This window comes from Actinia tenebrosa, unplaced genomic scaffold (genome assembly GCF_029948245.1).
Source record: "Actinia tenebrosa isolate PJP-AT-01 unplaced genomic scaffold, QUT_ActTen_1.0 PGA_scaffold6__47_contigs__length_16458017, whole genome shotgun sequence".
NCBI lineage: Eukaryota > Metazoa > Cnidaria > Anthozoa > Actiniaria > Actiniidae > Actinia > Actinia tenebrosa.
This window is the reverse complement of record NW_028292583.1, coordinates 4,621,140-4,636,972: the sequence shown is the minus strand read 5'-3', so window position 1 is coordinate 4,636,972 and position 15,833 is coordinate 4,621,140. Positions and strand designations below refer to the sequence as shown.

At 37.3% G+C, this 15,833-nt stretch overlaps 1 protein-coding gene across 1 annotated transcript; it reads left to right on the top strand.

Annotated features, from left to right (window-relative positions):
• Window positions 1-336: 336 nt before the first annotated feature.
• LOC116298788 (uncharacterized) lies at window positions 337-14,881 on the top strand. Its single transcript, XM_031707341.2, has 19 exons — window positions 337-646; window positions 936-1,091; window positions 1,436-1,561; window positions 1,875-1,994; window positions 2,176-2,295; window positions 2,459-2,590; window positions 2,716-2,835; window positions 2,917-3,090; window positions 3,419-3,610; window positions 3,735-5,053; window positions 5,379-5,523; window positions 5,682-11,138; window positions 11,358-11,525; window positions 11,603-11,770; window positions 12,004-12,162; window positions 12,310-12,468; window positions 12,667-12,960; window positions 13,335-13,643; window positions 13,884-14,881. Exons 1-19 carry the CDS (start codon window positions 460-462, stop codon window positions 14,150-14,152), a joined length of 9,774 nt encoding a protein of 3,257 aa, XP_031563201.2. The 5' UTR covers window positions 337-459; the 3' UTR covers window positions 14,153-14,881.
• The last annotated feature ends 952 nt before the right edge of the window (window positions 14,882-15,833 follow it).

Sequence of the window (15,833 nt, the reverse complement as noted above, 5' to 3'; positions counted from 1 at the left end):
ATTTCAGTCAGGCCTTTGCCTCCTTTAGCAGTTGGAAGGTAGAGGAGGGGTAGAGATTCATGCTTGTTTTTACAGCCGCAGTCATTAATAACTCGACGGGTTCGTCTGTCAAGTTCTTTAAGTTTGTCTATAGGCCAGTCAGTAGACCACATGTGGTGTTGCAAAACGGGAATAGCAAACGCTTGAGTAGCTTTGACTTTCCGTTGAATAGATAAAGGTTATTAAAATAATAATAATAATTATTATTATTATTATTATCATTATTATTATAGCCGTATATAAATGAGAACAAGCTAAATAGCTTAAATAGTACAATAGGGCGCTATGTATTGCGTAACCTAGAGCACAGGTAGCCCAAGCTAGGTTTCTGTGGTGTCATATACACATATATACCCACACACACACACACTTAGATGACTCGACATTGCATCTTTGGTTTTGTGGTTTTGTTACACGAATATGTGGTGCTTACTCTATTGTTGTTTAACTCATAAGAATCTCTTTTTTTTATCAGACATTAACGAATGTAACAAAAATAATGGTAACTGTCAGCACACGTGCACCAACAAACCAGGATCATACGAATGCGGATGCCACAGAGGATACGTGAAACACAAAATCATTGATAATATGGAGATATGCATAGGTATCTGGATTACTGACACAATTACTCAAGTTTAGCTCATTTCACATAAGCAGCGGAACGCATTAATATTCCACTCCAAATCGAGGTTGACCCAGCTAGGTAACAGTACGCAAATGCATAATTGAGTTTCACATGCAAATTGCATTCCAAAAGGTAGTGTGTATCTTTCTTGCCTGATTTGATTTTTTTTGATTTTAAGAATATGATCTTCCTATAATTTCTTTTTTTTTCTATTTCTTTTCTTTACATTTCTTTCAATTTTTAAGGATTTTTTCTCCTTTGTTTTGAGATCTTGACGAGTGTAAATACCAAAAAGATCCACCGGCTTGTAGATGTGCAAATATCAAAGAAGCGGAATGCAACGCGACCTGCATCAATGAAATAGGAAGTTACAGGTGTACTTGTAACAAGGGCTACAGATTAATAGCTTCAACGATTTGCGAAGGTACTCAATTGAAAGGTCAGAAATTATATTGCATAACATTTTGATGAAGAATGTTTCAACACCTTTTATATTACAACTTATTTTTGGTTTGTTCTAATTCCAAAGTGCAGTTTTGTGATATGCTGTACTAAGGACGGTTTTATTGTGTGTTTTAGCTCTGAACATTCAGAGGTGGTTCTTAACACCTTAGTGGAGCTTATTGGAACTTAAAACTTAGAATTTGATTGCAAGGAAACTGTCATTTGTTAACCATCTTGCGTATCCAGAATCTTTTAGGGATTTGCACGGTTTCTGGGGACACATTGAAGTATCAAACACTGATTAGCTATGTTTCCCTTATGTAGATATTGATGAATGTATTTCTCCAACCACAAATAATTGTAACCTAAAGTGTTTAAATTTGCCTGGTTCTTATTCATGCCATTGTCCCAGAGGGTTCCTACTCGGAAAAGATGGTTCCACATGCGAAGGTAAGTGGGAATGAGACAGACAGTCAGGAGTGATTATAAAAAGGTGTGCTCAGGGGGAGAAGTACAATGGAACAAGTACAATGTTCATTGTTCTCAAAGAAAAGCATTTCTGAAGAACTATTACCTAGCTTTATACACTATGGTAATTAGAATGAAAAACAAATGAGCCTGTCCTATGTAGACATTTTCGTAATTGAATCAGAGATTTTGTGCGATTTCTATTGGTTTTTACCTTAATTTTTAAACAGTTTCTTTTATAGTTGTTTTGGAATATCTGAACTGATAAGGTTTCGTTTATTTATTTATTTTTCAGATGAAAACGAATGCAAGACAAAGAAGGGTTGTCAGCACAGGTGCATAAACACCTTTGGAAGTTTCAGGTGTCGATGTCGTAGAGGGTTCAGAATACATCCAAATGGCCGTCAATGTATAGGTAAGTTGAGGGCTTTAATGATTTAGTGTATGAGCCAGTTAGTCAGTCGGTCAGTCAGTCATTCACATGGTAGGTTTGTTGCTTGGTCGGTCGGTCAGTCAATCAGTCGATCAGTCAGGAAGTCAGTTTTTTGTTACTAACTTAATATATTCTTTTTTTCCTTTTTACATCGGTGGTTCAGATGTTGATGAGTGCAAGGTTTTTAAACCATGCGACATGAAGTGCATCAACTTGCAAGGAAGCTATCGTTGCTCATGTCCAAATGGATACAAATTAAACAATGATAACTTTACTTGTTCAGGTGGGTCTTTTAGTGCAGTTAAGTTGATAAGAGAGAAAACATATAACTGCAAATACTGTGTGTACTTGTTATTCAAGTCATCTGAAATGACATTATGACTAGGGGTTTTCCAACATAGCACAATTGAAGCAATAATAATCCATTATCTTTTTGTGAGTCACAGATATCGATGAATGCCGCCCCGGGAACACCTCTCTTTCCGACTGTGAACAGTTGTGCATAAATACTCAAGGTTCATTTAAGTGCTCGTGTAAACGTGGATATCGACTTCGACGGAACGAAAAAGCATGTAAAGGTATATACAAAGAAGACAAACAAGTTAAAGACCGAAGATATTTTTTGCGTTAGCACACTAACTCAAATGCAGTTAAACAGTTATAAATATTAAATAATCAACTCACAATTTTATCCTGGTTTCAGATGTAGACGAATGCCTGACTGGCACTCACAAATGCGATCAGAAATGTCAAAATAGTATTGGATCTTACGTTTGCTCTTGTGGGCCTGGCTACAAGCTGAAAGACAAGAAAAAGTGTCAAGGTATGTTAAATTACCTTATATTGATTTAATGACATTATTCAGTTGAGCCTAAAGCGTAATGGAGTCATATGTATATTTTAGCACTTCCATGTGAGTCTATTGAGGGTCCATCTCGTGGTAGCATGAAATGTAATGGCTTTTCCACTGGCTCAATATGTACGTTCCAGTGTGACCTCGAATATGACTTGGTTGGATCCGAGGAATCAACGTGTCTACCTTCAGGGAAGTGGAATGGCACTAGAGCGACATGCAAAGGTGAAAAAGCAACTGCAACACTTTTTTAAAATAACATTAAAAACTCAATGTCTTTATTAACACTTGAATTTCAACAACAACAACAACAACAACAAAAGGCGTAAAAAGTGGGGCTCTATGTTTATGTTCTTCAATGGAGATCCTTTTACATGTTTTCCCATTTCAAACCTCTATTAGCAAAACTTCTTGGTTAAAATCTGGCAAACAAGGAAATTATAAATAACGGAATTACACGCGACCTGGAATGTGAAGACAATAAGCATCAATTATAAATACAACTTTTAAATGTGTTGGCTTCTCATTACACAATCCTTTTCCAATCTTTTAGTTAAACAATGTCCTAAGTTGGCTGCACCAGAAAATGCCGAGGTTTTCTTGCCTTGTCACAACACAATAAGATCAAGATGTTTGTTGAAATGTGTGGATGGATTTCACAGCGCAGAAGGTGGTGTAGCGACATGTCAGCTTGAGAGCTTCTCTGGTTTTGGGAAATGGAATTTAAAGAATTTCCATTGCAAAGGTAATTTCTATTTGTCTACAAAGATTATCTTACAACATACGTACACCTGTTAGGATCAATTATTAACTTATTTATACTAATTTCCAATTACGATTGACTAAGAAATTATATAATTTAATTACAGAGCTGAAACTTTGCTCACCAAATCCGTGCTTAAATGGTGGGAAATGTTCACTTCACAACAACAATAAATTTTATTGTGACTGTGCAGACACTGGCTTTGAAGGTCCACGGTGTGAAACAGGTATCATAACAACGCCCACATATCAGAGACTAAAAATAAACCAAGAGTCCAAAGTATACCATCTAAACGCACAACCAAAGAGTGAGCTTAGGGTAACCATCAGATCGACCCAAGCAGTCTTGGTGAAACCACAAAGTGAGTTACGAATTTCAAAACTGTCTCGACAGGTGGCATTCACTCTTGTTTCCAGGAAACCAGGGTTGCACATTATTGCATATACTTTAGACGGCGATGATGCAAAGGTTTTTAAGGCTCCAGAGGAGAACACGATCTTTGTTGGTCCCGATAGTGTCAGCAAGGATAACGTATACAACCGCCTTCAGATTTCGAAAGGGAATCTACCAGAAGGTTGCCATGAGTTGCCAAAATTGTTCCAATGCAATGCACGTCTAACTTCAACTTTTCCTTGGGGTACTCCAAGTGCCACATCAACTGAAGGTATAGTTCACTTACGAACTAAGAGCTTGAACATTCCCATTTCCCTCTTCGGAGTGAGCTTGAATGAACTTTCTTTTACAAGAGAACAGTTACTTAGCAAGATCGAAGAAACCTCCCTTCAAGACGTACCAGCTAAAACTGACTTGTCCTTCATAAGAGATGGAAAGTGTCACTCCACTCCTATGAAAAAAGATTACTTGTTTGATTTTATTCAAAATGATGCCTTGCCAAGGTCCATCTTTAGGTCTCTGTCAAGTGTTCTGCCACCGTGGATTGAGTTGCAGCTTGATCAAAGTAATGACGTCTTTGATGTTACCAACCTAATGGTCAGTGTGGGTAAACCCATGAGCGATGGATCAGGAATGTGTGAACAGCTTCCAATATCTCCTTCAAGTGTTTTCTTCAAACCTAGCATAGCATTCAACACTAAAATCGGCGATGAGACAAAAGCATTCAAATCAGAAGAGCGTGTCTGCCTGGCCCTTGATGTCTGTCAAAGCAAGTCGTTTATAGATCTCTCATCTCAGGCCAGGAAAAGATTTCAGCAAATGAAAATATTCAAAGACATGAAGAGAACAGGTTGGGATTTTAAAGTTTCTAGCTTTGGAATGCAGAATAATAGATCTGATGATGCAGTTGGTAAAAATAATTTTGACATTTGGATGAAAGGCGAGATAAAAGTACGCATGACGGGTCCTCGAGTTGGTGTTCAACTTAACAGCACAGGAGAGATTTTCACAACGTCGGACTGCCCAAAGAAGGTTAGTAAACCTAATTCACATATACTTTTTGATATATGTATGACTCTACCTTCTTTTATGGGGGATTATGAGAGAGCCAAAGCTTTTTTCGCACGTTTTAAATAGCCCACCGTAGCCTTTGGTTTTATATACATATAGGACAGTACCAACTTTGTGTTCTAGAAGAAAAATGTTTTTCACGTATCATTGGATTGTAAATCATAGATTATCTAGTCTGAAAGACGTATATGTATAAATAATATTTACATGAGTAAATAAGTCAATTCAATGCAATTTAATTCAATTCAAAGCACTTGAAGCCTACGTTTGTGCGTTTTTCTTGCAGCTTCTTTCCAGACAGCTTACCTGTTCAATATCAGGCTCTGCTAATGGAAGGATAACGATGCAAACCTCAATAAAAACTGGCGATTCTGAACTAATTCCATTGAAGTTGAAATCGGAAAATATGGTTGGACAATTCCTGCTTGGAGGTAAGGAACAACATGCATGACATAACTCAGGATTCCAGATAGATTGAAGTTCGAAACAACAACAGACATAACAACAACAACAAATAGTAACACTATTAAATTAGAGTAAAACTCAAACGCGCAGAGCTAAAACTCTATCTTTCACTGTCATTTACCAGGAGATAAGTGTGACCAAGGCATCAACCTCACCTTGACATCCTCAGAAAATCCCGTAAAAGGAACCATGTTATCTCAATTCATTCTTCCATATCTAAAATACCCAATGAATGTTACCATCAACCACGACATAGTAGGCGGAGGTGGACAAAGTGGTGTGCGAATTCCAAGAAATTTAGGCACCACAGTCATACTCCTTGGATTCATAATGCAGCAATTCCAGTTCACTGCGCAAAGTATTCCTAATGTGGTGCCAGATTTAAGCTCTGATGCAAACAAATTGCTAGACATTGTCAATGATGTGAATGCTCAAGCGACCAGAATGAGGCAACTTGTCATGTCAAGTATAGACAAAACTTTAGTAAACCAAGAAGCTAAGAGTATAATAAACACGGTTGAAATCTTGAACGAAAAGATTGAGAGTATCCTAACAAGGACAACCGCGCTTTCTCAGAAGCTTTTGTCGCATACCTCAAATCCAATGGTATCGGGGATAATAGCTCAACTTCAAGGTTTTCACACCAACGTGGAACTTTACGCAAAATCACTGAAGCTTGATACTGAACGATCTCCGGTCAAACAAATTCTTAAAGGGTTATCCATTGGTATGATGTCACAAGTCTGTATAGGTAGGTTGTGTGTGCCAGATGTAAAGGCAAAAATACTCGCGAATAACGATGTAACCACGACTGCCTGCCTAAGGAAGAACACAAGTGCTGGAGCAACAGTAAAACAACGAACATTTCCTTATGTGTTTATCTCACCATCTAAAAACATCGAGCTTGGGAGACTGCTACAGGTGAAGGAAGGTGAAGAGATGAGAATGGACGTTTTTAAGAATCTAATGCGCTTTAAAACCACAATGCATTTATTTGGAATGACAAAAACGGTCAACCTGAACATTACAAACCAACAGCTCTATGTTAAAGTGAGAGGGAATATTTTTAACAAGTTCGAATCAGAGATTAACGTAACTGCTGATACTAAGGTCGACGACTGGGAGTCATTGATTTTCAAAGCAAGTGGAAAAATGGGTCAAGGCTCTCAACTTCCAAGAATGCTGGAAAACGCAGTCAACGAATATGCTATCACAATGGTTCGAAAAGCTGAAAATAGAATAAGAAAGGCGAAGACACTTTTAGAAAGTACCGTTAATAAGACGAAAAATACAGACGCGATTTTAATTTCCAAAAAAAATGACTGGGATCTCTCGATTAAGAACAAAAAGAATTTAGAAAACATGCTTAAGAGAAAGAGGGCGGACTTTAATGAATATTTTCAAAAATTTGAAGATGCTGTACAAGATTATGATAAATTCACAAAACGCCTGTTAAGCAAAAGTTGCAATCTTACTGACTGTAAAAGATTGTGCAGCAAAACTTGTATACCAGATATGTGCTGGGACAAAGCAATCATTCAATATCAAAAACATGATTGTGTGGAAGTGAATGCAAAGTACATCAAGTTTGTACCGGGAGAAGTTACTCGTAAAGTGACGTACCCAACGACACCCCAGATAAGAAGAGATGTTGGCAAGTGCAAGTCCTTTTTAACAGCTTTGGGTGAGGGACTCATAAAGGGAGGTGCTAAACTGGCGTTTTCATCCTTATTGGGCAGAAGAAAAAAACGAAGCATCACAAATGGACAAGACTTTCAAAATGTTCCTAATTTTAATGAACTTCTTAAAAAGTCTAACCCAAATCTACCACGTGATTTTGACATCAACGGTGAACTTCGAAAAATATCTAGTAAGCTCCCAAAAGACTTTGATTTAAATAAGCTTTTGGCTTCCTACTTTATAAAGCAACATAAATTCGATCCGAGTGAAATTTTGAAGAGGTATTTCCCAGCACTTCCTGCAGATTTTGATTTTGATGAAGAAGTAATAAAAGCTGTGCCTGAACTTAGAAACAATTTTGACTTCGACCAAGTAATGAAAGATGTTATATTCAAAGCCCAAAGACTCAAAAGGAAGGTCGATTTGAAAAGGGAGCTGGTGAAAAGGATACCGGAACTGAGAAATATCGATCTTGATAGAGTGCTAAAAGAGTCCTTACCTCCACTTAAATCTTTGAAGAATATCACAGGACATATACAGACTTCTTTGGATGATGTTTTGTCTTTTAAGGTAAAGAAAACATTGCTTGAAAGGTTTGATGTCAACGATATCATAAAGACTAAACTTCGAGGTCTGCATAGGGATGTGGACTTAAATAAGCTACTAAAAAAAAGAATACCACAACTTGGTAAAAACTTTAATTTGAATAGACTGATTATTAATGCTGTAAAACGTAACCCAGGAAACCTTGGTGAGCTTAACCTGAACAAACTGGTTCGAGGTGATATGGGATCCATACCTGGACTACAAAACTTCAATCTACAGAACACTTTACAAGATATGGTGCCTGGATTTGCAAAGGGCCTTAACTTCGAAAAATTTATTAATAACAAGCTGCGAGACGTCGTATCGGTTGATATTAACCCTCTCAAACTCGAAAAATTAAATTTCAATAACATAATAAATAAACAATTGCCAATTATCAAGGACCTTGGCGTTAACAAGATTTTCAAAAGTGCTTTTCCGACACTTGGAGAGATGCCAAGCGTTGGAAAGATTCTTAGTGAAGCAGGCTCACTGATGAACATGGTTGAAGATTTTAACGTAAATGGTATCGTAAAGGGAGCATTTAAACATCTCCCCGTAAACTTAAACCTCAATATAGGAGATGCACTAAGAAGGAACATACCCGCTTTGAGGGGAGTGCTCAATATTGAAGGAATTTTGAATAAAGGTTTGAAACAGTTTATCAACCCCAATATTGGAAATATCCTAAAGAACGTTCCAGGCTTGCCAAATCTACCGGGCTTACAAAATCTACCAGGCATGCTGAACCTACCGGACTTGCCCAATTTGGAAATAAGAGAACTATTTAAAAACTTAAAAGCAGCATTCAGTGAAGACATTTTTGCAAACATTGGCGACGCTTTCCAGAACTTTGGTCAGAATCTGATGAAAAATTTTGCTGGATCGTTTGGCAACATAGTAGGCGACTCATTTATGTCGGCTTTCCAAAATTCTGGATGTAAACATAAGTACGTAACTGAAGCTGGACCAACCGAGTACCGAAGTTACCAGGAAACAAGAGCAATAATGGTGGGAAAACAGTTTTCAGAAATCAAATGGAAGTGTACCAATCCGAGAACAGTCAACATGACGTCGGAAGGGTTTAAGCCTAGGTCTTGCTGTAGAAAAGACATCAAGTGTGTTGAATTTTTAGATCCACAATGTGTTAAAAGAAACCAAGAATGCTTCAAAGAAAAGAAAAACATATTTAAACAAGAACAATCATTTTATAATGCGTCGATTTTATTTGAATATCCCCATCTGATAGAATCGGAAAAGGAATTGGCTCACATAGAATTACGGCTTGAGGAAGCAAGATTACGAGAACAAAATGCTGCACATGATTATAGAATCGTCAGTGCTCGGCTTCGGCAACTTCAAGCTTTGGAGAACGCCAGCATGATTTCCTTGTCTAAGATGAAGAGCATTCCTGATGTTGACTTAGGTCTTAAGATCGGGACTATTTTAAACAAGTCTTATAAGGAGCGACCATTTCGAATGTTATCGCTATACTTCCATACAAAAACATCATCGCTGTCAAAGTCGCGCCTTCCTTTAAAAGGAACAGTAACAACTAAAAATGGACCTGACTTGACATTCAACTTTATCATGGATTTTGAGGATGTTAAGTTATCAATAGAACACACTACGAAATCAGTCATTCAAAAACTTGCACAATCCATCGAAACATCAAGAAAAAGAAGATCCGTAGAAATAGACTTTTCAAACTCAAGCCAAAAGTCAGATCCTATAAAAGAAAATGAAAATTGTTTACTGGCTAGAAACACAAGTTTGTTCTTCTCTGAGATGCTTAGTGCTCTTCATAAACTTTTAGAGTCTAAATTTGCACAAGATAATGAGATATCAAATGAAATTACTGCCATAGACAACCTGGAAGTAACCCTTGCTGATGATGCTGCACGATCGTCTGAAAACGATTTGTCAAAAAGCTATGTTAAGACTATCTCATCTTATAAAGAACAACGAAAAGAGCAATCAAGAATGGCCTCTTGGAATGAGACTATTGTTGGATGGAGGAACTTTGTCGAAAACATCTCCAAAACAAGAGATCTAAAGGACTGCTCAAATGCCCTCGACTGTGTTAAAGAACAGAGTGAACGTCTCGTAGAACTGTACAAATCTGTAAAAAATAGCACAAAAGCAAGAGAAATGCAGACTTTGTTACCAAGATTAGCTGATGGAATGAAAGAACTAATGGAAGAAGAACTAGAGATGGAAGAGGTTAGATCGAGACTTCAGAACCTAACTATGCTGTTAAACGAAACATACGATGACAGTCTTCTCTGTGGCGAGAAGCCAGTTATATTGACAAAAGACAGCAAACAAGTAAACCGACTCGTTGGTGAGAGTATCAAGCTTTCGTGTCTCGCAAAAAGCCAGACAAAAGTAATTTACACATGGAGAAGGGATAACACAGTCATAAAGGTTTCTGACAAAAGTGGCGATCTTGAATTACGATTACTGAATGAAACCAGTCAAGGATTGTACAGATGTGAAGCTGCAAATCACAAGGGAAGTATCTTCTCAGGAATAACTGCGCTAGTCATACAAAAAAAGCCAACAATTGTCGAGCATCCAACAAATGTACAAGTTCCTTTGAACAAGCAGTCAGGGGTTACATTCTCATGTGCTGTTAATGCAAAACCGTTGGCGACTATAAAATGGCTTTTTGAACCATTGTCATCGAATTTATCAGTGGAGCTGACCAACGAGAATAGTAATCTGTTGTACGTAGTTCCAGACGAAGTCGAGAAAAGTGGTCACTATTATTGCGAGGCAAGTAATGAGAGAGGTAAAGCTGTGAGCAGAAAAGCAAGGCTCGATGTGTTAAACATTGCAGCAACAAATCCAAAGATAGCTGTTATCTTCAATGCTACAAATAAATGTCAAGTTTCGTCAAGTTGTCAAGGTGAAAATACTCTAGGTATTCCCTCTCGCTTGGACAAGACTTTAAAGACGAGTATTACGAGCTTAGTGACTACAGCAATGAATGTATCTAGAAAGAGCATCTCTAATATGAGATACATCCCTTTATCGAAATCCATGGCAAAAGTATACTTCTTCCTTAGTGAAAGTGTCAAGCTCGAAGCCATAGATTTCCGGCTTCAGGAAGAAGTCATGGAGAGATTTTCAGAGGCGCGTCTTAATGTTGTTGGGAAATTAAAACAATTGATGCACGCTATGAACAGAACAACGTTTGTATCACAAGGATCAAAGGCAAACCTCACTGGTATTGCCAAATCTCTTGGATTTCTCTACATGGCACCTGACTGCCCATCTGGTCAGTACTTGCATGACAATGGATATATGTGTGGTAAGTTCAATATATGTTTAGAAAACTGTCAGGTAACTTAAAAACATAAACATGCATTTTGATCCAGTTCAGGCGTTATTTTCAGGAGTTAAGTAAAACGAAAGTTTGTTGTTACTGGTTTAAAATGATTCACAGGGAAAAATAAAAGGCTTATTACTTGAGATCACAAAACAAAATAGACTGATGACATTCATGTTCCATTTTGTTTTATATTCGTAGTACAATGTCCACCTGGTTCATATAAAGACGGCATAGAAGAAACATGCACTAAATGTCCCATTGGAACATACCAGCCCAAACCAGGTCAAGTCACCTGTCTTAAATGTGATCAAGATAAGACAACCTTGCAGAGAAGCACCATTGAAAAATCACAATGCATCGAGAAAGGTTTGCTCAAGAGTCTAGTTTGAGATTTCTGGTGCTAGTATTTAATTTTTCTAATACATGACATATTTAATGTGTAGAGCTGTGTCCTCCTGGAACATTCGACCAAGTTCTTGATGACATATGCCGTAAATGTCCCATTGGAACCTACCAGCCCCGACCAGGACAAACCAGTTGCATTAAGTGTGGTCCACTCAAGACTACCTTATTGGAAGGCTCCAGCAATCGATCGCAGTGTATTCAAAAAGGTTTGTATTTTAAACCTAGGTTTATAGAGCAGTTTCTGTATAACTATGAAAATCTTAAGGCTAAACTAAACAGTGTGTCTTGACTTTCCATACTCATTAACAATCTGCTCTTTGCCATCTAATCAGTGAATTATGTTATATGACAAAGCAACCCGATGCTTTATCTACTGTATTTCCAGTCCTGACCTATGTTTAAAAAATGATGAACTCCCTCGTTCATTAATTCATTACAGATGTATGCCCTCCTGGGACGTTTTTAGATGGAGGATGCATGAAATGTCCCATTGGCACCTATCAGGATCTACCAGGACAAACGAGATGTGTCAAATGTAGTCCTGAAAAGACGACCTGGTTTCAAGGCTCCATTAATGAAACGCAATGCGTTAAGAAAGGTTTGAAAATGACAGTACCTTTTAATGTAATATATTCTTCTACAATTCAACTGGGAAATGACTTTGTTGCGCAATATTAAAATAGTTGTAGCTTATTTTGAACGTGGCTTTAAGCTTGTTTTATGTTTGTTTTATCCCTACAAAAAGAATGTCTACCAGGAACCTTTGAAGAAAAAGACGGCAACTGTACAAAGTGTCCACCAAAAACATTCCAACCACAAGCTGGGCAGAAGCGATGTATTCCTTGTATTTATTCATTGGGACCGCTTAAAGACGTGGAAGGGAGGAAAACATGCGAGAAACCAGGTAATTTTTTTTCATTAGCTCAAAGTACAAAAGTGGCCCCTCATTCTTTCTGTAAGGAATCCAGTATCAGGGTGTGAACCCTAGAGTTCAAGAGAGAACCCAGATTCCAAATTCCAAACCGGCAAAAAGTGACGCAAAAGGGCAAGGTAAATTGGATCGTTCGTAAGCATGATCAAAATGGAATCTTATATTTTTCAGGTCCAGGCAAACCTCGTAGCCTTATGGCATTTTCACTTGGATCAGACTCACTTAAAATCGTATGGTGGAAACCTGAGACTAGTGAAGTCAGCCATTACGACCTTGAATATGGATTTATCAAAAAAACTCCTTTACAGACCATTCGAGTTATTCCTGGAAAAAATTGGGCAAGTGGCGAGATATACAGGTTGAGAGGTCTTCTTAAGTACACTGCGTACAGGGTCAAGGTTTATACTGTTGTGAATAATGAGCGTAGTAAGCCTGCTATCATTACTGTTCGTACTATGGATGATGGTAAGCCTATAGAGCTTATTCTTCGTTTGCATGACGTCCTAGCCGGCATCTTGGTTGAATTTAGCAAAAGACTTGTCAATGAATTCTTTTGTTATATCATCCAACATGGCCACCTTGTCTTTCATTATTTTACTCTCTTGGGGATGATTGAAAACCATCAATAGCAGATGATTTCCATGTACGTTCTCCTGGTTTTCCATCGCCTATTACCAGAGTTTTTATCACACCTCATTTCCCCCTTTATCCGAAACAACATCAGCTATGTCTCACTTTTCCTACCACATAATCATGGTAATCTAATTTGTATTTTGGCTGTATTTATTTTCTGGGTTGAGTGAATTGTTAAGAGCAATTTTCATCTGTTTTTTTCAAAGTTCCTGGAAGGTCTCCAACAATTACATCTGCTACTGCCATCAATGCAACAGCCATCAAAGTAACGTGGCAACAACTACCCATCAGTCAAAGAAATGGTATCATCCTTGGTTATGAAGTTTATATCAAGATAAAGTCAGATTCCTTCTTCAAAAAACAGAATATAGATAGGGGAGACCAACTATCAACCGTTTTGACCAACCTCAAAGAAGACACACTATACTGTATCAAAATGACAGCCTTTACACGCAAGGGTGCCTATCCACATTGGCAGAGAAAAGGCTGTAAATATGCCAGGACACCAATAAAAGGTTTCCACACACTATAATTATTTATCAAATACCATGGATTTTTGTTTGTCAGTTCATGCCTGGGTCATTTATCATTACAAAAAGCCATGGGTGGGTCATTGGAGTTGATTTTCATGAGATAGTACATAGATTTAAGGATTTGCTTTAAACAAAGAAGAGGTATGAAATAATTTAAAAGTTCAGTATAGATATATATATAAGAACATTCTACCATATTCTCTTATGCTATTCACTTTCTAGTCTCAAAGATATTTGGTAATGTTACTGCACATGTTATTGGCCAGAATGTTGCAACCATCACCTGGAAGAATAAAGATGGAGATCTGAAAAGCCAATTTGTCGTGTACTATGGAAAACAAGAAATGAAACTGGACCAAACAGCAACATGTCAAGCTCAGCTATGCACAATCCTTAACCTTGAGGGTGGCACCACCTATTATGCACAAGTCCATGCTGTTGGCCAAAGTGATGTTTCTAAAGTTATATCTTTTTCAACAGCACTGACGTAATCATAAGTCATGTTGCTATTTGTACATAATTATGCATGGATCCTGAACAAAACATTTCAGCATTATTGATATAAGTATATGTAATTTGCCATATTATGAATTGCAATAGTTCCAAAGTATAGAAATGAATGGATGACCTATAATCGGGAGTTCAAACATTAATTCTGCATTGTGTTGACATTTTCTGATACCTTTTAATCAAAAATATAGCATATCAAAAATTTTAATTCCGCAAAAAAAAAAAAAAAAAAAAAAAAAAAAGAAAAGAAAGAAATGCAAGATTTATTGTCCCGACTGGCATCATAATTAAGCCACAGATTCAATGTTCAGTTTTCAAGATCACATTCTAAGGAATTTAACTTCCATAATTAACTACCATAATTTGTAATGTTCACTTGTTCACTTCTTATTTCTTGGTGTTAAAGGGGAGATTTAGGGGATAATGAAGATGTTGATGAAAATGATAATAATAATAAAAAATTAAAGAATAAGATGAAATCCTAAGATATGTTAGCCTTTTATAGTCAAATTATGTAAGCCTCTTTTAGTCACTCCTCTAAAAATTAAACAAATCATAGTTAAAAGAGGGGAACTATGGCTCAAACGAGTAGTACTAGAGGTGGTTAGTTTTTAATATGTTGTAAAAATGATCTTTTGCATATCTTTCTAGAATCTTATCTTTAATATTATGTTAGTAATTTAGAGTATCATATTAAAAACTATACAATGTTCTAGTCTAACAAAGGAAAGAAAGAAAGAGATTGGGGAGAGAGGGGTATGGTTGATGACAATCAGAACTAAAACAAGCAAATAAAGCTAACAGAAACAACCACAGAAACGAAACAAATACAACGCATGTAACATACTTGAAAAGTGAAATGACACAACATCTACATTTCGCTCCATCTTTCTAAATTCTAAAAGTAAAAAAAAAAAAACTTTTCTTACCTTATCGCAAGTGAGTGAGAGTTCAGCATGTTGAAGTTTCCTTTGACAACATTAATGAAAGAACATCCATTGAACATTTCTGAGCTCTCAGAAGTCTCTAGGTATACAGTCAATTCAAAAAACGTTGTCGTCGACCGGCTCAAGCCTACGCGACTGGACCGAAAGGAATATGGGTAAAAATCACTGAAGCGGTTAAATATTCGTTCTGAATAAATTGTTCCCGCTAGTAATAAGATAATAATGGCGAGAAACAATCCATCAAATGTATGTCTTTGGGTTTAGGGAAAGAAAATCAAAGTAGTTATGATTCAGTTCAGATTTCCGAAAATATGAAGGCATTAAAAAAACGTCTCCTTCAACACTTCCCGCTCGCCTACGAAGGTTCGTGCTGTAAACCAGGCATAACTAGTCAGATAAAATTATGGAGTCAACTCGGCTTCAATGATTACTACCCAGAGTTCCTTTCGGTCCAGTCGCTTAGGCTTGAGTTGGTCGACGACAACACTTTTTGAATTGACTGTATACATATTGATTTGTCGTTACGATAGAAGAGAATCATTTAGTTTTCTCGTTGATTTTACGACATTTCTTCATTGAAAGATCACAACTATCGATAGACTCTTCCACTGTCTCTCACTCGTACGTTCCGTCTCCACGCTTATAGACTGTAACGGTACAATGACCGAAAGGACTTTGGGTCCCGAAAACTTGGACCCGGCGGAGACCCGGCGGA